Consider the following 23,024-nt stretch of genomic DNA (forward strand, 5'->3'; position numbering starts at 1 on the left):
TATGCAGTGTTGAGGATGAGAATTTTTTTTTTTTTTTTTTAAGTCTGCAGGCTTCTATTTTAAGTGGAAATCTCCCCCCCACGCACCCACTCGTATAGCATGTTAGTGTATATATATTCTCATTTCCACATTCCCTCTTCAGTAACAACAGCAGGTCTTGAGTCATCGTTACAACACACAATGGGGTATAAGTCGTCCAGCCTTCCAACGGTTAGAGGCACGTACCACATGACTTTATGCAAGCGCTTTTACTACATAGTTAAATAGAGTAACCTTTTAAGCAGAACTATGCAAAGACACCACGGCTCTTCCTTTGAGTGTCCCTCCCTCTCTCGTCTACTCATTTCTGACTCATGCAAATCCTTTTAGATCCAGATTTTATTTCCCCTCTCCTCAGTGTGCAAAGCCTTTAACCTTAAACTTAAGCCTTCTTTATGACTTCTTACATTTCACGCACTTTGAAATAACATATTAGCATATGCCGTTTCATTAATTGCACAAATTAATAAACACAGCATCAACAAGGCGAAAGCCGCCAAATGACTCGCAAGCTGTCATCTGCGTTCATGGGGGAGACATAGACCCTTATTCGTACCATGTGCAATACATTTGCACAATAATATGATTCTCGTACTTAATCTTGCACACTTGGCACTTTCTCTGTATACGAATAGTTCTCCTACCAATGCCATCTGTCTTGTATCTCTGTTATTGTTTTTCTGTTATCTTTGTATCATTCGAGTTACATCTTTGTCTGTGTGTACCATGCATCATGCCCTGCTGAACTAAACTGAACTGTGGTGGATATGCTGGTTCATGGAGGCTGTGAACATCATTTCCGGTCATTCTGCATTGCCGTGTTGTCACTGCAGCACAATAACTAAGCCAGACAATGAGAGCAGTGTTGGGTAGTGGAGCCATCCCCGGGCTGCTACCGCCCCAGGAGTCACAGAACTCGCCGTTAGAGCTAATGAGGATTATGGCCAGTCTCATTTAATCTATTGACTTTAAGCATACAAATCAAGGGTTCCCAAGTGATGTCTTCGATTCAACCTCTATATATATATATATTGTTTTTTAAATCCAATAAAAAAACTATCTCAGTGAAATAATTGCTTTCAGCACTGCATGTCGGTTCTGTTGGTGGGCGAGCCCCTCTGAACAGAGTCATGATAGCAACTAAAAACGACCTTCAGTTAACAAACCAAATTAAATAATGTAAAGATCTAGAGCCGGCTAGCATAGAACTGCACTGTCAATTCTGACCAAACAACCCCAACGCACAATGATTCAGTTAAGTGCTTGTCATACGAGATGCTGAGCCTAACTGCAATATCTCCAGCCTCTAACTCATGGATTCATACCAATTACATTTTCTAAATCATGTTAAGGAAGGCAGAACACATTGCAGTGTGCAGAACACATTGCCATATTCAAAATGGTTTTGATGGGTAGGTGATCAATACCAGATAAAAACAGACAGCTTGAGTTGGAGAGATATGTAATACACTGCATATGAAGAACAAACAGTGTTATCTAACGTGTTATACAACATAGTGAACACAAGTAAGCAACTTCCTATGTTAGAAAAAAGCACACATCCGATCTCTCTCCATTGATAAAAAACAACCAGCTGACTGGATGGAGGCCTTTCCATTATATACAAGGAGAATGCTTATACGGTGAATACTACTGCGTACTACTGAAGGCGGACTGCAGGGACAATGCCTACAGGCAGATATGGGGCAGACACCTACACATACAGCACAAGATGCACACAAGGAAATATGTCACTGTTTTGGAGAGGCCAGACTGTGTGCTGGCCCAAAATATCACAATGACTAAAATGGCTCCCATCCAAGAGTGAGTGCGACCGTTCCAGAAAGGTGCCAATTAGGCTAATAGCTTCTTTAGCAGCGAACTTGTGAGGGAATAAAAAGGTGACTGCCTGTTTATCTGATGTCTGCCATGCAAATTCCCTCAAACTTGGCTAGCTGCTGAAGGTCCTTTAATCAAGACTTCGATACGATGCTAAATCGCTTTGTTGTTCTTCCTGATAGAGATGTTCTGATACTATTTTTGCCTTCCCGATACCGATTTCTGAACGTATCGGCTGACCGAGTATATACGATACAGCATCTAGCATTGTTACTACTAATAACAATGTTCTTAATGAACGGTTCTCTTACGACGACCGCAATGTAGTGAGTCGGTTCCCTTTTTCAAAAGTAGAACATTCACATCTATAATTATAATGATACATTTGCATTCTTGTTGTTACGTGTCCATGCATCCATGTTTTTCCGACATGGTAGCTCGAGGAACATAGGTCGGAGATGACCCGTTTCCCATGTCCGACTTCACACCTCCGACCATAAAAAGAACGCAGCATAACACCGCACGCGTTTGTGATATTCTTTGTGATGAGTCAAGGAATGTCCAATACTGGTATCGATGTCGGAAAAACAACTCTACTTTTGACACTGTGGTACCCTGGACCACAACAGAGTGACACCATCGCGTAACCCCACTAAAGCATGTCGCTGCAGACGTAGCCGCTGCATCTGCTCTGATGGGACGGGAGACAGCCGCCGCTGACTTCCTCGTCTGGAGACACACCGGCCCCAGGGGGGCGCCGGGGCACCCCGCGCTGCCAGAGACGGAGAAGGGAGTCGCTGTGTGAGTATCTGGCGCGGCCTCTCCCGGCCATCAAACATTAACGGTGGAAGGAATGCGGTGAAAGTGAGTGGAGGAGGCCGCGGAGGACACACAGGAAGCGTTTGATTCCAGCGCCTCACACTGACTGCATTATTGGCCCGGGGCGGATAAGGGCTTCTTAGTCTGTCCCAGAGCGGCTGGTAGAATGGGTCGTCCATGGAGTGAGGCTGGGCCTTTTCAGACACAGGAAGGGGGAGACGGAGGAACTGGCCTGATATACTGGGGAGGGACGTCAACACGGGCGGCCGGCCAAACGCCGGTCAAATTTGTCTCCGCCTGTGTCGGTCGCTTGTCGGAACAGTTTTTTTTCTCCAATTTATGATTGAAAAGCAATGACACCTTGCGATATGTGCAATTATGAGCCATAATGTTGCAACTCTATCAACGTCGATATGTTGTCCACATCCGCTGTAAAAAGAATCATAAGAAATGGTAAGGAAAGAAACAATGGAGTCTGGCGGGAAAACAATATTAAATGTAGTCAAAAAAAATTGAAAATATGGGTGAACCCCCTCAGTTTTTAGAAGTGTGAGGTTCATCTTATGCTGGATAATGTAATAATATATGCTTCGAGACAGTTAGGCATTTAAATAACAGCTAGATAGAATCAAGAAATATTGGATATTTGTAGCCGTTCCTGCACTGGCGAGACATTGATATGGTACAAATATCATCAAGACCACCCCAGAATGAGGACTGCGAGTACATGTATGGACTGCAAAACATCAGCGTCAATTATTTTCGAAAAAGAGGTTATTAAAGGTTGGGATATGTGCATTCCAGACATGTTTTCGTCCAGACTAGTTCTGCGTCATGGCCAAAGACACAATGAGGCCCTTTAATCCACACACAGCCAACGCTGTGAGAAGACCAGTGCATCTCGCCACCACAGGGAGACTTAAACTTGAACAAAAATATATAGAAGTCCACTTGGGAGCGCGATGTGCTTACAAACAAAATGGAGCCCAGAACAAGAACTACTTGACAAAAACACAGACCTGACTTCAGTTTCCCGGAACCAAACAACAACCAGCCCAACGACAACCTGGGAAACACCCTAATATTTGCAATACAATCAAACTCACTTTCAATTAAAACAGGGGACTGCTCAGTCAGTTACAAAAGCCTAAAAATGCAAGACGGCCAACCTGATAACAAGCCAAGTACATTCCATGAATTCCTTTACACTAGTACCAAGAGACAAGTAAAGAAAAATACACAGCCAAAGGCAGAGAGGGTGCTGCTATGGAAAGTGACTAGTGTATGGCTCCCACAAATCTGTCTTTCCCGTGTGCAGAGAGAAGCTGTTAAAAAACACATAGCAGGCACCATCCCAAAGCTTTTAAAATAAACCAACACTCAAATAGCTATGAATAATTAACAAAAATTCCAGAACCGTATATGCAATCCCAACAACCACAATCGTCCCTTTTAAAATAGACCCAACGAGGTTAGGATAAAAGGCTAAAGTTTAGACATACAAAACAAGAAACGCTGTTATGTTGCCACACAGCTACATCAGAGCAGGTCTATTTATATCGATGCCAGAATATGTTCAAGTGATGTTTGAAACTCAAAGGCAGGAGAGCATAAAGATTAGCTTGAAATGTGGAATTAAGTTGATTCAAAAACAAGTCTTCATGTCCATAATGTAAAATAGAAAGATTTAATCCATCTTATTAAATGGGCCTACATTATTGGCAGTAGTTTAATGATCATGTTGATCTTAAAACACACCCATTAGCCAGGAGTGTAGTTTTCCCCTTTGTCCATTACATCGAGTCAATTTTGTTCAACAAGCTGATTGTATTTTCCTAGACTAGCAGAGAGCATCATGAGGGTGGTAGCGCACCGACCTGTGAGATTGCATTCTAAAACAGGGCTTTTACTTCTGACAAATAAGTTCCGGGGACCAACACACACAGAACAGGCCGACCACAGCTGGAGCCCGATTAAGATAAGTCAATCCTGCTCACGAAGACACAGCCGACCGACTCAAGCAGCACACTTCCAAGGAGGATTATTCTAATCACCATCGAGGTCAAGGTGAGGCCGGGGTATGGTTCAATATTTCAGATCTCGCTTGGTAAGGAATTACCCAGGCTACCCCCCATTACTTTGCTCCAGAGATAAAAAAAAAGGTAAATATATAGCTGTGTGTGTAGTGTGAAAGGTCCCACTTCACAGCCCCATGCTGGCTTAACCGACCGTTCCCCTCCTCCCGTTAAAGTCTGGGGTCGTACCCGGGGGTGTGCCGCCTTCAACCGGATCTACATTTTGCAGTGTGCCGTTACATTGACTGCACCAGGTTGACACTGCAGTGTTACCCTGCGGTAGGTGCAGACAGAGACATTCATTGACCATGTGTGGGAGGATGCTGCTGCTGCTGCTGCTGCTGCTGCTGCCACCTATGTTGCGACATTATGAATACATTTAGAGCACTTGCCCCCTTGTATGGGACTCAGGCCAGCCACCTCCATGTTTTTCCCTGACAAATGGGCTGGTTGATTTTTAGGCCATGCCACAAAATGCATTCACATGATGTCCTGGAGCTAAATGACAAACGGCAACCAGCGTTGTTGTTACCGCAAATATCATGACAAACTTTCCCAGAACTGGGAGGCAGTTTCAAGGAAGCGCTAGAGCAGAGAAAATAAATCATGACACAATCAAATTCGGGCAAATTAATAAAATGAATGAAGTAACGAGTGTGGCCGTTTAGCTCTGTGGGGATTATTAAAGGCTTGTTGAGTAGCAGTATCAACAACTGATCTGATAATAATAAGATATAATCATCAGTCACAACAGCAGACCGGTTTGGGAAAGCCTCTAGTTGTGGTGAATGGTGGCAAGTACAGTAAGTGCACACTCCCAGCAGATGACGAACCAGGCAGTTTGAACTGGTATTTACAACTCCTTGACAGATCGGAGGACCCAGATTTAGTAGGACTCAGATTTACTGTAAGACCGGGGGAGGGAAGCGCTCACACACACACACACACACACACACACACAAACACACGCACAAACACACACGACAGCTGTTCCTCCCACCTACGTAGACAGACCGAGCCTGCCAGTGTGAATGGAGGACAGAGGATTTAACAAGCTGACCGGGTCAAGCCCTATGACCAGGGTGAAAGGCCCTTGTGTGGCTCCAAAAGGACTGAACTAGATAGTGACTCACACTTCTTATTACAAAACCCCACATTGTATTCTGCCAATAAAATACTTTAAAAAGCAAATTCTGGTGTCCTAAGGATTTGATCGAAATCGAATTACGGTAGTCTTTGTTTGGATGCTAGAGACAAATAGTTAAATAAGTGTAGGGAACAGAGATGAAGAAACTGGAGGTTATGTTTAACTGGGCCTGCGTGCTGTTGCCCTGGTCCAGTCTAAACCGAGCCCAGTTGAGCAGGCAAGCAAAAATAACTACAGCTTCGGGGAGGAGGCGGTGTCGAGGAACGACAGTGGCACCCGTTTGGACGGCTTCCAACAGCACACCATGTGTGTTAGGCTCAGTGTCCTCCCTCTTGTTGATCCACTACTAGACTCTTCCTGTGCGTTTACCATTAGTGAAAAGCCAAAGTGTCCAACCATGTCCAGACCTAGAAAAAAAGAGTATAAAAATCATAAAATGTGACACAAATCTTCAGACGTTTAACATACCACAACAAAAAAGGGTTTTAAACAACAATGAGTAAAACATATAAATGCGTCTCCTTTTTCAGTTAATGAGTAAAAGAGTCACACGACCTTGCCCACTTTTCACCACTAAACTCTCCTGCGGCCACCTTACACCCGGAGTGACCTTTGCCCTTCACCGGGCGTCGGATCATGAATGCTGACTAGATACCTTTGGCAAGGAAGCACGGCCGTCGGGCAGGGATTTCCCGTGACGGGGAGGGGGCTGACAGGGCGGACTGGGTGGCTTCTTGGCTGCGTAACCGGAGCCCACTTCACCGGCCCCCTGCCAGAGAGAATCTCAGAAGCTAATCTCGGTTTTGACGCCCAGAGCACAAAGCCATGTGGGTGTCTGCAACAAAGGAGATCCTAGAGAAATCCTGAACATTCAATTTCGGTGCCCACTTGACTCTGAATTCAGGCAACACAGCCAAGACCCAAGAGACCCACTCAAGCCTCCTGATGTAAAAACTGAGGCATCTTTTGCAGCCAATATAAGGATAAAAACAAGGCATATCATCTCCGGTTAGCGGGTCCTTTAATTGATTATCAATGACCACTGGACTAGGAGTAAACAGGGGAGAGAGCAGCGTGTGCGTTGGAGGCTAGCACAGCACTATATTGAACGGACATAGGCGTGCTTCAACAGAGAGGAGTGGCTGCAGCATGACCTAACAAGCTGGCCTGACTGCATTCCAAGCAAGCCCAGGGATTGGCTTCACTGACTTAGGCTGAACAGTTTCAAAGGCAAAAGGTAGTGTCCTCAACGGGTACACACTGTTTTGGCTTTTATATGTTGATAACGTTAATATTGTGTCAAAGCCGTTACGATTGCGAAGTGAAACAACGACAGCTACATGTGTGTGATTCTATGCTGACGACTACAAACACACTAACCGCATTCATTATTTATTGAAGAACAATTACGCCTACCTCTTTTGAACATGTTTCTATTATTTAAGGTTACTCTACTGTTATGCAAGAAGTCAGCATCAACGAGGAGCAGACTTATTTTTCATCATCAAGATATTCTTGCACATTTATACTAACAATGAATAGTGCAACATTTACATAAAAACATGGGGATGAACAGCAGGCAAATTCAGGGAAATACCAATGTGTCTTTTCCCATGAACATAATTACAAAGGCTTTGCATAGTATGACTGTGTGTACACACTTGCACAGAGAAAGGGATAAGCCTTCAAATGAGTCATATGTGCAGAAAGACCTTCTAAAATGCAGTGGTCATCTTACAGTGGCACAGTAGAAGAAAAGAGGAGCAGAAAGAAGAAAGCCAGAGCGCATAACAACCATTCCACCACAAACCACCCATGAGCTCGCTAAGAAGCCTTAGTGTTTCTCCTCCGATAAGCTCGCTAACCGACGACGGGCAGGAAACATAACCTTACACGCCAATCAGAGGAGAGCTGCATTACGTAGATGACTCACGCGCCAAACTAACCGGATCAGCCTTTGATATCATCCGTTTCAAGACACAATAGATCAGCCATTCTTTCCTCCCATCTTTGTTAGCCAGGGCCAAGTATCAAGGAAGCGCCCTGCAAGGCTGTCTCCACTGTCCCTTCATGTTCTCATCTCACCCCACCACCCATGGGGTATCACTTCTACACAACCAAACAGAACTGTTTCACTTACCGCAAAAGGGGAAAGTTTTGATGGGATGGGATTAAGACACATTCTCACCGATATCTGGCTTCATTACAGTGTAAATACACAGGGTCAATATTGTGTTCATGAAGCTTACACCGTTGCTTTGAAGAGATCGAAGTCTTTAAGTGTTTTACAGGCACAATAATTATTTTCAATGTACACACAAAATCTCAAAGTGCTCTTTGACTGCTAGAAACACAATTTAATCTAACAGAGTGGAGTACCACTGTGAAGCTGAGGGGACGAGCGGATTGTACTAGGAGACGAATGGGTCAGTGTAGTGGGTCAACTAGGCATGTGAACGATCATTGAACAGACCCCAAACCTAATAGTGCCCCCAGGCCAATAGGCAAAGTTGTTTTGGTCTAAATAGGCCTGCTGCTTCCACTAAATAGGAATAGGTTTGTACCCACCAGAGAAGGCAGACAAAAGATCAAACAAAGACGTTTAATACATTAGGAATGACATATCTTTTAACAAGAATTTGTTAATATACTCCATCAAACTGGATTACTGTTAGGATGATATTGGCTGAAAGGTTGGGTCATTTAGAGTAGACTATACGCATGTTACATGCTGGACTGACGTATTGCTATAATCTGAAATGGTGTTGTTGATGTAACGCTTTGGGAGGCAGAGAAACATCCCGTACACACAAACGGGACATTTGGTTCACACGCATTACCACAGGCCATCATTCCTCAACCATGAACACTCAGTGTGGCGTTTCGCTTTTAAATACGTGAATGACACGGGTGCAGAACGTCACGACACAATAGTAAGAAGTAACACAACCACATTTTTTACACTAGTTGTAATATCGAGCTGCGAGTGACGGTTTCACGAAAGGTTATGAGTTCCCCGTCCTCAAAGTATTCGGAAATGCATAATTTCTACTCGGCTTGTCGGCTGTCTCAGCGCTTGGTGCTAACTAGCCGGTTAGCTGCCTCAGAGGAATGCTATGCTAAAAGCTCAGGTAAGGGGGCGCTGCAGCTGCTCCTGCTAGCCTAGCTGCGGCAGCTATATAGCTTAGCCGTTAGCCAGTTAGCTGCTTAAGAGGAAAGCTATGCTAACAGCTCAGGTAGGACAGGGGGCGCTGAAGCTGCCCTGCTAGTCCGTTAGCCGCGGCGGCTAGCAAGCTAACTCCGCTAGCTCCCACAATCAGACCAACACATAGCGTGACACCGCCACGGACGCGTAGTAACACAACTACGGTATTTACAGTCGAAGCCCCGGACATAGCCCACACACTTAGCACTCCTCTCACCTGTAATTCGGCCCGCTCCACCTCCCATTGTGCCCTCTCCACCTCGAAACGGGCCCATTCGTGCTGCAGGAAGTGCAAGATCCCCGGGATACTGTACTGAGCCCGGGCCGCCTCCCCAGCGTCGCCATCAGGCAGCGGTCCCTTACCACCACCGGGTAGAATAGGGTTGTTATTGTTGTTGAAGAACACGCCGGGCCCTGCCTGTTCGTCCATGGCCGGGCTCGGTGAAAAACCCCTGTCTATTGTGTCGCCGGTTTAAGGTACAAGGTAAAGAACGGAAAGGCAAAAAAAAAACTATTGTCAACGCTCTCCGTGTCTCTGCTCCGGGGAATGAACTCACTTTCTGACAGCTAGCTGTCACTGGGTGACGTCAGCGGGGAAGAACACGCCCCTAACATGTAAGTCGGGTGCACTTGATTTGGCAGACCACAGCGCTCTGCGAGGAGGCTCTCATCCTGCATTATTCATCATCTGCAAACAATATGGAACAACAACCCATATATTAGGGTCTCATATCGCAATGTAAGAAGGAAAAGGAGAGCAGTGCGCTCTGTCTACAGCGACTTTTACATTTAAAAGAACTTCATGAACCGAAAGTGAGAAAGGATTATTAAGGGTCAAACAAGCTTTCATGTATTTGCAGGGAGTTTATTTTCTTCACGATTAAATCATAAGCAGAGAAAAATGTAAATTATTTTAACTTTTGTTATCCAATTTAAATTAAAGACACTTACTGACGTTAATTGTAAGTATCTAACATTAGGCAAGTGAATCGCATATGTACATCAGTAATTGGATTTCATAACTTCAAGTAGAACAGAACAAGTGAAAGTGTCAAACATATCAGCTGGCCTCATTCAGTGAACAATCTCGATTTAAAAGACAATGAACAAAAGAAAAATATTTAAAATTAAATTGTAACTGGACTGCCATTCAAATGTTAATTTATAACTAAGTCTAACAATGGCTTGGTGACATTTAACTGCTGGGCATCCAGGAAAAAAAACAACACAATCGTACTGAAGAAAAAATATTTGATTGTGTCCCTTTATGCATGTGCATTGTGTGAAAAAGTACATTCTAACAGAAATCTGTCAACATTCAGTCAGTAGACAGTAAACATTCAAATACCCTTTAATAATGGCCATCACATGAGAATACATTAATCAAAAGAGCCCACTTCAAGAGAAACGACGGTCAGAATGTAGCTTTACAATATACAAATAAACCGGATAGAGGCTTGTAATCGATATGGAAAATATACACCAGCCAAAAATAAAACACACATTTCCAAGCAAACAAAACACACACATACACACACAAAGACAAAAAGGCCATCTCCAGAGTGTCTAGAAGAAGCTGGTCTTCAGCTTGATGGTGGGCGCGGCCTGCACGGCGGGCTGGGCCAATCGGGCGGCCTCGCGGGCCTTACTGCTGGCCTGGTTGGCCCTGATGGCCGACTCCAGCCGGGTCTTGAGCTCGGGCGCCGCCCCGATCACCGTCTTGAAGGCGGCGGGGTAGAGCGGCCCGATGCACATCAGGTTCTGCAGGGCGAAGTCGTGTAGCCCGCTGGAGGCCGGCGCCGCCTGGGCCATGGTGTTCTCGTCCAGCAGGTAGGAGATCAGGGTGGGGACCAGTAGAGCCAGCAGCTGGACCCCTGGAGGGCGGGTGGGGATGGAGAGAGGGGCGTTCGGTCTACTGTGCATTGGTTCGTTCGTTCAAGCCCTGGCTGTCTGACGTTTACATTTTGGAATCAATGTTTGAAATCGTATGTTGAAGTTCTGTTTGTTTAAACAAATTTGACACACAGATTGTCAATATATGCATACAGATTAGTAATGTACACAGAGATTGTCAATCAGTTCACATGCGGATTGGCCATGTATTTGCACAGATGACAAAAACATACACATAGCTTTCAAATGCCCTTCTGTTCAAACAAATAACGGAGAGAAATCGACAACCCTATATATAATATACTAATATCTGTTCTGAATGGCCCCACATACCCGTGTGTAACTCGCTATAGTAACACGCTTAATTCACAAATGTTACAAATGTTCACTGAGCTACTTGATCATCGTGATGATCACATGATCTGTCAATACATTATAAGCAGAACAACCACAACAACAACAACTCAAAGCTTTGAAATAGAATCGTTCCGATACCGATACCAGCATCGGAAATTCCTTCATCCTCCATTCAAGCTACCAAGTCAGAAAAACATAGATGCTCACGCTTCACTACAAGAATGCAAATGTGCTATTTTGATTATAGATTATAAATGTAAATTGTCGACAGAGAGTGAACCGACTATATATTGCTGTCATCGTAAGAGAACCCTTCAATAAGAACAAGCGCTATCAGTAGTTACAATGGTAGACGCTGTATGGGTATGCTGTATACTCGGTATCGGCCGATACTCAAGTTCAGGAATCGGAATCGCGGAGGTAACAATGTGATGGGAAAAATCTCTACTTCAAAAAGGAGGCGACTGTTACCCATGGGAGTGCACTTACGGTTCTGCTCCTCGCCCATGCCCACCAGGTTCTCCAGGACCCTGATGCCCTCCTGGACGGCCTGCAGTTCCCCGGCGGAGCCCGGCCGGCTGCGCTCCACCGCCTTCAGCTTCTCCACCATCAGGGGCGCCAGGGCGTGGATGTAGGGGGTGGCCAGCGCCCGGCTGGGGTGCTGGAACACCGACAGCAACAGCTGGTAACACCGCGTCTGGACCTGTCACAGTAGTATACAGACACAGACCGACACACACACCAGACACACACGCACACACACACCGACACACAAAATAAATTGAGTCAGGTGTGGAGATCATTGCCAACACAGTGTCAGCGCCCCCCCGCCCCGCCCGGTGTGACGGGGGTGGCGTCCGTGGGAGGGGGGGTCCCCTCACCATGGGGTCGCTGGAGTTCAGGGCGTTCTTGAAGCGGTCGATGCAGCCCTTCTGCAGGACGGTCACCCCCACCAGCTCGCTGCTGGCGGACAGCAGGAAGAGGGTGATGGCCGTCAACATGCTGACCTCGTCCATGTCGGGCCTGGAGTCATCTGAGGAACACACATGAACCACAACAATCACTCCCATGTGTAAAATAGCGCTGGTTATATACTGTGTGATGCTTGAGATAAAAGCATCTTAGTAAACGAGGAAGAAACACTGCATTTATGTTGCGTGTTTCTAACCAGTGGCCACTCAAAGCGCTTTACAATATTACCTAACATTCGCCTATTCATACACTATTCACACACTGACAGCGGTATCAACCATGCAAGGCGACAGCCCGCTCGTCGGGAGCTGTTAGGGTGAGGTTTCTTGCTCAGGGACACCTCGACACTCGAATTAGCATCCTTCTGGTTACCTCCTGAGCCACATGCCGCCTAGAATTGCCACCCTCTACCAGCTGAACCACACAGCCCCCTGGAGGTGTGTCGCCGCGGGGTACTGCTCTGCGTTCTCTACCCACCGGGCTGGGAGTACTCGAGCACGGAGGCCAGGCTGCTCCGGACGAGGCTGGTCCACTGGGTCTGGGTGCAGTCGGCCCGCGCCAGGGGGGAGGTGATGATGGTCTTGAGGCCCTGCAGGGCGGCGGACACCGGCATGGGGACCGAGAGGTCGGCGTTCTTCAGCGCCGTCTCCCGCAGCACGCCGGTGATGAGGAAGAGCGCAGTGGGCAGGATGGTCATGCTCCCTGAGAGGGAGAGAGAGAGGGGGGAGAGAAGAGAAGAGGGGAGAGAAGAGAAGAGGAGAGAGAAGAGAAGAGAAGAGAAGAGGAGAGGAGAGGAGAGGAGAGGAGAGGAGAGGAGAGGAGAGGAGAGGAGAGGAGAGAAGAGAAGAGAAAGAGAGAGAGAGAGAGAATTACCGCTACAATGTTGACTTGATGAAAACATTTGTGTCTCTTAATCGTTAAACAATGCATACACAAACTCGGCCACGTCCACACCCAAACAAACACAATAGGCTAGCCAGTCCAACAGCCTTCCAAGCAGACTTTTGTCTGCCAAATCAGGTCTAGTCAGTCCGACAATCTTGTATTTATGTTTTAGTTGTAGTGTAGTGCATGTGTTCGTGCGTGACTGTGCATTCTAGTGTGTGACTGTGCATTCTGGTGTGTGTGTGTGTGTGTGTGTGTGTGTGTGTGTGTGTGTGTGTGTGTGTGTGTGTGTGTGTGTGTGTGTGTGTGTGTGTGTGTGTGTGTGTGTGTGTGTGTGTGTGTGTGTGTGTGTGCATGCGAGCGGGCTTCACACAGTATGTGCGTGTGTGACCGTGTGTGTGTGTGTGTGTGTGTGTTCTGGAGTGTGCGTCTGTCTATCCGTGTGTCTGTGTGTGGTGTGTGCAGGCGAGGGGGCTTGTGACTGCATGTGCGTTTCCGACTGTACGTGCAGTGTGGGTGGGCTCCGGGCCTCACCTGCCGGGGTGCAGAGCGAGGGCAGCTCAGCCAGGATGGACACGGTGTTGGCCACCAGGCAGGCGCTCTCCCCGGGCAGCCGCTGGGGCCTCAGGGCGGCGTGGCTGGGGGACTCCTTCACCCGCGTGTTGAGCTGGGGCAGGTGGCGCACCAGGATGAACACCAGCAGCTCCATGGCGGCGAACACCAGCGACTTGCCCGGCACCAGCTCCCCCGTCTCGCCCCCCTCTCCCAGGACCGTGGGCGGGCAGTCCTTCTCCCCCTCGTCCTCTTTGCCTGAAGAGGAGAAGGTAACACACTCTAGTGGAGCTCCATATAGAAACGATGTACAGGCACCCTTTAATCTGCAAGAGGATGCTGTAGCAAAACAAACAAACGCGTCTTTAGCCTTTTTGTGTTTGTGTTCTTACGGTCTGTCTGAAGGTCTGTTTGTCTGACCGCCTGTCTGTCTGACGGTCTCGCTGTCTGAAGGTCGGTCTGTCTGAAGGTCGGTCTGTCTGACGGTCTGTCTGAAGGTCTGTCTGTCTGAAGGTCGGTCTGTCTGACGGTCTGTCTGAAGGTCTGTCTGTCTGAAGGTCGGTCTGTCTGACGGTCTGTCTGTCTGAAGGTCTGTCTGTCTGAAGGTCGGTCTGTCTGACGGTCTGTCTGTCTGTCTGAAGGTCTGTCTGAAGGTCTGTCTGAAGGTCTGTCTGAAGGTCTGTCTGAAGGTCTGTCTGTCTGTCTGTCTGTCTGTCTGTCTGTCTGTCTGTCTGTCTGTCTGTCTGTCTGTCTGTCTGTCTGTCTGCCTGCCTGACCCTGCTGGGTCCTCTTCTCTTGGAGGTGCTCCACGGCGGCCCTGATGGTCTCCTGGACCACGGCGGTGACCTGCAGCTGCACGGCGGGGGGGTCCCGGGTCAGCAGCAGGCGGTGGAGGACGTTGAGCAGCTCCACGGCCAGCAGCTGGGGAACAGGCACACGTCCATTGGTACAGACCCAGAGTAGGGCTGGGCGATTAGTCGAATTTAGATCGCGGTTTCTATTTTCGCGTCAAACAATCACAAAATTAACATAATCCAGTTTTTCGATTTTTTTATTATTATTTTTTATTTATTTTATTTTATGTTTTATAGAAAGGGCAGAACAGCTGATACATATCTGTATATTATTTTAGATTGGAACATTTTCTTTTTATGTATGTTTTTTAAAAGTGAAATTTCAAAGTTCTCAGTTAAAACGTTTTTTTTGGGAGAGACATGCTGAATAAATACATCATGTTGTCAAACTCAAAAATAATCGTTTGAATAATCGTGATTTCAATGTTGACCGAAATAATCGTGACTATGATTTTTCCCATAATCGAGGAGCCCTAACCCAGAGTCTATATTAATGACCCAGAGTCTGCCTTCGCCACAGAGCAGAAAGATCCAAAACTCGTAGCGGTTGTCAGGATAGGATGGCAGGTGAAGGGGGGGGGGGGGAACATTCGAGAAGGTGGGGAATAGAGGATGTAGGTGCGACCGTATGCAATTATTTTGAGTAGTTGGCAACAATACGAGGGAGGTCCATTAAAACCCAATTAATTGATTAGAAGTTTAATTTTAAGTACCGGTACTTCCTAGTAATTGCTTGAGAGTGGAAAGAAACAACTTTTATTCTCCTTTCCGAAGATACATCCGTGAAAGTCGACTAGAATGTTGTCAGAGTACATTATGCTTCCGGAGGTCGAATGCGTTTCAGAGCCCTACACTCTATAACTCTAATCCCCCCCTGGCCCAGCTCCAACGGGCCACCGGTAGCAAGCAACGCTTCTATAACTGTAAAAATGGATTAACTGTGCAAATGTATATAGACCGCAAGAAGACTAAGCTCTTAGACTGTAAAACGATACATACTGTACTGTTCAAGAAGCTGCAGGAAAACCCAAGGAGTTTCACATAGCACCGTCTCTAATGTGTTCTGCATGGCAATTATCTCTCCTTCTGAAAGCTGATCTTTCCAGAGCTGCACTTGACTGGTGTCCATGCATGCTGTAACGCTCTGGACCCGAGCCCGTACCTGGTCCTCTGCGATGTGCGTCTTGGCGCACGGCGAGTCCAGCAGGGTGCACAGGCCCTGCAGGCACGACGTCACGTTCTCGATGGGCTCCTCGGCGCGTGGGAAGCAGAGGAACTCGATGCTGACGCCTGCGAGAGGAGACGACACAGACAGCCCAGGGTCAGATACCAGAAGGACGTCTGGTGTTAGGCGTGAATATGTGATGAGCTTTCAGCCGTTATTCGTGTCGGCGGTGGAAATGTGTTCCGCTGGAGTCCGGCGTTGCAGCTCAACTCGGTGTTGACGCTTCTTGGGATTCTTTCACCCCTTGAAGTCGCCCCCAAAGTTCAAACTAATGCAACTTTGACCTGGTTGACGGCTACCCGTCGAAGTGCGTCCAATCAGATTACCGCTTGTGTGACATTCTGAAACAGAAACTGAACCTAAACGCCAACAGCCTTCTTGATGCCTCAACCTTAATACAGAGTATAGAGTTAAAAGCACGGAAATCCTATATTATGAGAGCGAAAATCTGTTCCCAACAACAAAACTAGAGCCAGTGCATTGCTGGATGCTGATCTTGTGTTGAACGTTTTCGGGATGCATGCATGTATTTTTTGGATTGGTGATATGAATGTACCAATTAATATCAACTTCATAAGGGTTGGTATCAATGTAGAGTCTAGATCCCTCCGTAATCTTACAATTATGTGGAATGTGTGTTTCATTGAAATACAGAGAGGCACAAGGTTGATGAAGCTTCTGGTATCCATTCCGGAATGAACCTCTCCACAGCTCTATTTTAAGATCAGATACCAGACATCAAAGCATGCCAGGACTCATCTACCCCACTGTGTGTGTGTGTGTGTGTGTGTGTGTGTGTGTGTGTGTGTGTGTGTGTGTGTGTGTGTGTGTGTGTGTGTGTGTGTGTGTGTGTGTGTGTGTGTGTGTGTGTGCATTTGTGTGTATTGTGTCTCTTTACCCAACATGAGATGCATTCTGTCCTTGACCAGGTCCTCGAAGCTCTTGGGGGCCACGGCGGAGGAGGCCCCCTTGGGGAAGAACCCAGGGGCCTTGGTGGGGTCCGGTGGGGGCTCGATGGGCTCCTGTCCGGCCCCGAAGCCCGTGCTCCTCAGCCAGAGGGCCACGGCGTGCAGCACGGGCGCCCAGGAGCCCCGGTAGTGGATGCGGGCCGTGTCGATGGTCTCTGGCGTGTAGAAGGCTCCGCCTGCAGCCACACACCCCAACAGCAGACAGGCACCGGGGGGGTTAGTACATACAAGGTAAATGGACTGCATTTATATAATGCTTTCCTTACCAGTGGACACCTCAAAGCGCTTTTTTAACATTGCCTTACATTCACCAATTCATGCACACAGTCACACACCGACGGCGGTCTCCACAATGCAAGACGACCGCCAGCTCGTTGGGAGCAGTCAGGGTGAGGCGTCTCCGAGGCACACTCCGAGCCAAGGATCGGAATAGCAACCTCCTGGTTACCAGCCAACCCGCTCTACCTCCGGAGCCACACGCTGCCACATTTAGTGATGGACTTCAAACGAACAAGGGTGTCTGATTATAACACGGTCGTTCCCTTGGAGTCTGGCTCGCGTTTTTTTGCATGATCAAAAAAAGCACAGGGTTGTGTGATCAGCTGTCGGGTTGTTATTTGCACAGGTCAGTGAGTTCACGTGCGGAATGAAATAATTGGTGATTAAAGACTAAGCGAGTGTGGACGAGGGGGTGTTAAATGTACACTCGGCTTGACTCACACCGTGGCATCTCTACCGCACTCTCAAATCAAATCAATAGCACAGTCAAAAGGGCAAGGCACTCCCGGAGTACACCGAGAGAACTAGACAACACGCTTTATGCAAATATGTAATGAGGAAACGCGACGGACAGGGGGTATAATAATAATAATAATAATAATACATTTAATTTAGAGGCTCCTTTCAAGGCACCCAAGGTCACCTTACATAGCATAAAGTTATCATAAATCGTTTAAAAACAAGACATTGTGGAAAAATAATAATAATAAATAAATAAATAAATAAATAAAACAAAGACAAAACAAACAAACAAACAAGACAGTGATCAGTTAGACGTTGTGTGCGAGTTTGAACAGGTGAGTATTGAGTTGTGACTTGAAGGTTGTAATGGTGTCTGACTGTTTTATGTGTGGGGGGAGGGAGTTCCAGAGCCTGGGTGCTGAACAGCTGAATGACCGGGCACCCATTGTAGTGAGTCGTGATGTGGGGATACATAGTAGTCCAGCAGAGGTTGAGCGGAGGGAGCGGGAGGGAGGGTATTCTTGGAGGAGGTCGCAGATGTATGGGAGCCCGGGATTCATTGGGTGTGCGTGCGGTGGACGCCCTAGGGGGACGGAGGCGGTACCTTCAGGGGGCAGCTGGCTGGAGAACTCGGCGGGCAGCGTGAGCAGAGCGTAGTCCTGCAGCATGGCCAGCCACAGCCGGCTGAGAGAGGGCAGCTCGGGCTGCACCAGGCTGATCAGGCTGTCTGGGGGCAGCACCGCGCCCCCTAGGTCCTCCTCCTCGTCCTCGTCTTCCTCGCCTCCGCCGCCACGCGCCAGGGGCTCTGGCTTGGACTCCGCCTCCTTCTTGATCTTCATGGCCACCACGTACACCTGGAGGGGGAGGCAGGGGCCGTTAAGACATCCTGCGGGTAAGCTGGTGTCGGCATCAGAGATCGAACACGGCACTCTTTCCGACTGGATGCCAAACAACATAACCGCTATTGAGACTAGTGTTGTACAGACATGTGTATCTCAAGTGTATGTGTGTGTGTGTGTGCCAGGTGTTTATGTGCATGGCTGTTGTGTGTGTTTTGCATGCCAGGTGTGTGTTTGCATGCCAGGTGTGCGTGCGTTGGTGTGGGGGTGTGTGTGTGTGTGTGTGTGTGTGTGTGTGTGTGTGTGTGTGTGTGTGTGTGTGTGTGTGTGTGTGTGTGTGTGTGTGTGTGTGTGTGTGTGTGTGTGTGTGTGTGTGTCTTTACGTGTGTGTGTCTGCATGTATGTGCCTGCCAGGTGCGTGTCTGCCCGTGCCTGTGCATGCGTGTGCGTGTGTGCGTGCGTGCGTGCAGACTCTGACCTCAGCCCAGGCCTTGAGCACGGCCAGCTTCTCCATGGTGGTGGCGCTCTCGCTGTACAGCTGGCTGGACGAGCCCGTCCCCGCCTGCACCTTGTCCAGCGAGGACACCAGCAGGGTGTGGACGCGCCGCAGGTCGTTGAGGTCGCTGACCACGCCGCTGCCGATCCACGTGCTGCACACCTGTCAATCACACGCGTCACGATCCTCCTCCTCATCAGAACGAGGTGACAGATGCACGATTTTTTATTTTAAAGAATGATCCATTTATTTATTTTAATGCATCATTAAAATAATAAATACATGTTGTTGGTTACAAATTGTATAAACTATAAAAAAATGAAATGGTCATGAGATCTCATGACCTTTTCATTTTTTATAGTCTAAACAATTTGTAACCTACAACATATTTTTATTATTTTATTGATGCAGATCCTTCTCATAAAATGTATTCCGAGCTTCAATATTAACAAAATGGTTCTGGGCAACAAGTTGACCTAAAGGGTTATATTATGCACCACTAAATTATATTTATTGACGTACATTGGTGTAGTTATATTATATATATACATAAATAATCAAAAATTCAGGGAAAAACAAAGCTCGCTGTGCATCAGTCAATCTCACTACACTGACACTAACGCTGTTCAACACTGGGGGTCACAACGTTTAATTAAGCTATTTCTGCTGCCTGTTTGGCTGCCAATTTAGGACGAAATCAGGAAGTAGAACTTGGCAAAGGGGGATCCCTGGATCTCTAGATAAGTAGTTTTAGGGTTGACCCAAACCTCACCAGTGGGAGACAGAGGTCAGCTTCCTAAAGTAACGGCCACTGGTGAGGAATCGACTGTATGGCTGGCTGGATGACTGTATGGCTGGCTGTATGAGTGGCTGTATGGCTGGCTGTATGGCTGGCTGTATGGCCGGCTGTATGGCTGGCTGTATGGCTGGCTGTATGGCTGGCTCTATGGCTGGCTGTATGGCTGGCTGTATGGCTGGCTGTATGAGTGGCTGTATGGCTGGCTGTATGGCTGGCTGTATGGCTGGCTGTATGGCCGGCTGTATGAGTGGCTGTATGGCTGGCTGTATGGCTGGCTGTATGGCTGGCTGTATGGCTGGCTGTATGGCTGGCTCTATGGCTGGCTCTATGGCTGGCTGTATGGCTGGCTGTATGGCTGGCTGTATGGCTGGCTCTATGGCTGGCTGCATGGCTGGCTGTATGGCTGGCTGTATGGCTGGCTGTATGGCTGACTGTATGCTCTCCATCAGCGTCCCAGAGCCACGTCTTCCTGCCTTCCGTTGTATTATGCATGTAAAGCTGCCTGACGCTTCGATGCATCTCTTTCTATAGCGGCCTGTGGGCGTGCTGCCAATCCCCCCTCCGGGAAAATGCTGTGTTAAAAATGGCAGAGTGAGTCACTCTGTACAGTGTAAGGAAGGGAACACTCGAAATAAAGCAAAGGGGTCAAGCTCAGACACACACACACACACACACACACACACAAAAGAGAGTCAGAGAGCGAGAGAGAGAGCGAGAGAGCCAGCGAGAGAGAGAGCGAGAGAGCCAGCGAGAGAGAGAGAGCCAGCGAGAGAGAGAGAGAGAGAGAGAACCAGGAGAGGCAGGGGAAACCTTTAAAGTGAAGTGCTACATCCTCCGCACAACAGCCTTTGCTGCCAGAGCACCGGCACAATCAGCTTCCAACGGTGACGATGACTCACTATGCAGTGTTCGGCACTATGCAATTTGCTGCTGTGGCAGTGCTACTGTGGACCCATGCAGTCGAAGCACTAATGCCTACCGCTGTATGCAGACGACAGGTCTATTTAGTTTGCCTCATGCCGCTAACGCTCCGGGCGAATACATGAAGGACACGTCAGCGAGGGTTGAGGGAGTTCCTCCATCGGGTGCGACTTACCTGGCATGCTTTGGCCGTTATGTCGGACGGGGTGTCTGGAGAAAAGGCAGGTCTGAGGGCCGCTCCGACCTGCATGATTGTGCAATTAGTGGTTAGCCTTGAAGCTGCAACTGTTGCAGTTGTTTTTTACAAGAGTAGAGCTGCTTTGCAAACAGTTCAACTCGGTAACGTATGCAGAATGTTTCACCGAGCCTGCGAGTGACTCACGTTGGCCTGGTATTGCTCCAGGATGACGTGTCCGGGGAACTCGGGCTCAGGCGCCGTGGCAAACTTCTTGATGATGTCCTCCAGGGCCTGCAGGCCGGCCATCCTCAGCTGGTTGCTGTGGTCCGTGGCCGCCATGAAGGCCATGCGGATCAGGTCTGACAGGTGGAGTACCAGCAGGTCTCCTGCACCCCGGGGGACACATGGGAGAAACCACAGGGGGTACAGGGAGAGAGGGAGAGGCAGAAGGAGAGAGAGAGAGACAGAAGGAGAGAGAGAGAGAGAGAGACAGAAGGAGAGACAGAGAGAGAGACAGAGAGACAGAGAGAGACAGAGACAGAGACAGAGACAGAGACAGAGACAGAGACAGAGACAGAGACAGAGACAGAGAGAGGCAGAGAGGCAGAGAGAGAGAGAGAAAAAAAAGAGAGAAAGACAGAGAGAGGGAGAGAGACACACAAAGAGAGAGTTAGAGAGAGAAGCATATTTGAAACTCACTGGATCAAAGGCCTTTGACCTTTAAGGGGGGTGGGCGGGGGGGATAATTGAGAACATTTCATAAAGGACAGATACACCGGCGTACAGAGTGGCTCGTTCACAGGGAGCATTTATTTTTAGCCGTTGCGTTGGAGTGTACCAATCTTATGTAAACGCCGGCTTCTCTCCCTGACAGCATGAGCAGCCTTACTCATCATCGCTAGCCTGGCTCCACCGTTACATTCTGAAACGCCGGGGAAGAGCCAGGGCGGCCTCTTCCACCACTTATGGCAGAAAACCCCCAAAAACAGTGGTTTCAAAATGAGCTAACCTTCAGACCAGACGGGTCGCCTTGAAGCATTCCCCCCCCCCCCCCCCCCCCCCCCCCGAAATCGTGCAGTAGAACCAAAAGTACACATCGACACACTCAACTGGAGGAAACCAATTACAAGGGGGAGCCCTTCTCCTACAAATTGGACTATTCTTTAGTTCTCCCAGAGAAAGGAGAGGAAACTAATGAGCCGTCACCGAGTGAGGGGAAACAGCAGGTGACAAATCACAAAAACCCAGGAAGGCTCCAGGGGTACCGGAGCCAGGCTGTCTGGTGACGGGGGGGTGGACGGGACGGGACGGGGATGGGGACGGGGGGGTGGGGGGGATGGTTTCGTTGAGGGATACCGGAGCCAAGCTGTCTGGTGACTAGGGCTGAACGATTTGGGGAAATAATCGAATTGTGATTATTTCGGACCAATATTGGGATTGGGATTGCGCTTTAGTACGCAAATTCTCTTTTTAAAAGTTCTTTACGTTCTGTATTATTCACTCTGGAAAACCTTTTTTTAATCTCAGCCTTTAGGATTTGCAAATCGCATTCTATTACATTGCGTTGTTGGTTTGAATTAGATTCATCGTTCAGCCCTATTGGTGTCGGTGGGGTGGGGGGGGAGACGGCGTTTCATTGAGGGGTACCTTTGGGGTTCTGCACTCTGAATGCGCGGGCGGCCGCCAGGTCGAAGTGGGCCTTGTTGGCGTTCTCGCAGAGCAGGATGATGCGGCACAGGCAGTCGGCGGCGAAGACGCGCGTGACCCAGCGCGGCGCCACCACCGAGGGCTTGGCCTTGTCGTCCTCCCCCAGACCCGTGAACATGATGTCGTCGTCCATCTCCGCGTCCTTCTTCTCCGAGTCCTCGTCGTCCCGGCTCGCGTTGAAGGTCACGGCGCCGCCTCCCACCTCTGTGGGGTCGGGGGGTGGATGTTAGTTTTTTTTAATGTTATATAATGATTAGGGCTTCGTGCTTATAATGATTCCCTCTGCGTCGTCCGTCGGATTGATTCGACGGAGAAAGACACAAGAGAGAGATCCAGGTCTAAATTTAAACTTGTGAAATCACTTCCCCCTTCCCTTTTCAATTTAAATCAATTTTAATCTTGCTTCTGATGTCAGCCCGTCTTTAAGCGTTACCCTTCTGGGCTATGCCGTTACTAATTGAATATGCGCTCGTTACAAATTGCATTATGTTCGGCTCAGTTGGTGCGAATCGC

At 48.2% G+C, this 23,024-nt stretch overlaps 2 protein-coding genes across 6 annotated transcripts in view; both read right to left on the reverse strand.

Annotated features, from left to right (window-relative positions):
• Positions 1-9,700, reverse strand: part of LOC130404397 (striatin-like) — a 28,994-nt gene extending 19,294 nt beyond the window's left edge. For all 4 annotated transcript variants that reach the window (XM_056609104.1, XM_056609102.1, XM_056609103.1 and 1 more), the window contains exon 1: positions 9,342-9,700. In XM_056609104.1, the coding sequence (XP_056465079.1) occupies positions 9,342-9,554 (213 nt within the window). In that variant the 5' untranslated portion in view covers positions 9,555-9,700. The remainder of the gene's footprint in view (positions 1-9,341) is intronic.
• A 252-nt stretch (positions 9,701-9,952) lies between these two features.
• The window catches only part of heatr5b (HEAT repeat containing 5B), a 29,114-nt gene continuing 16,042 nt past the window's right edge, over positions 9,953-23,024 (reverse strand). For both annotated transcript variants that reach the window (XM_056608726.1, XM_056608725.1), the window contains exons 24-36: positions 22,452-22,715; positions 21,009-21,190; positions 20,802-20,870; positions 18,889-19,068; positions 18,176-18,425; positions 16,761-17,006; positions 15,800-15,927; positions 14,560-14,704; positions 13,766-14,041; positions 12,824-13,048; positions 12,256-12,407; positions 11,864-12,077; positions 9,953-10,998 (exon numbers count right to left, since the gene is read on the reverse strand). In XM_056608726.1, the coding sequence (XP_056464701.1) occupies positions 10,691-10,998; positions 11,864-12,077; positions 12,256-12,407; positions 12,824-13,048; positions 13,766-14,041; positions 14,560-14,704; positions 15,800-15,927; positions 16,761-17,006; positions 18,176-18,425; positions 18,889-19,068; positions 20,802-20,870; positions 21,009-21,190; positions 22,452-22,715 (2,639 nt within the window). In that variant the 3' untranslated portion in view covers positions 9,953-10,690. The remainder of the gene's footprint in view (positions 10,999-11,863; positions 12,078-12,255; positions 12,408-12,823; positions 13,049-13,765; positions 14,042-14,559; positions 14,705-15,799; positions 15,928-16,760; positions 17,007-18,175; positions 18,426-18,888; positions 19,069-20,801; positions 20,871-21,008; positions 21,191-22,451; positions 22,716-23,024) is intronic.

The sequence above is a fragment of the Gadus chalcogrammus genome, chromosome 15 (genome assembly GCF_026213295.1).
Source record: "Gadus chalcogrammus isolate NIFS_2021 chromosome 15, NIFS_Gcha_1.0, whole genome shotgun sequence".
Lineage (NCBI taxonomy): Eukaryota > Metazoa > Chordata > Actinopteri > Gadiformes > Gadidae > Gadus > Gadus chalcogrammus.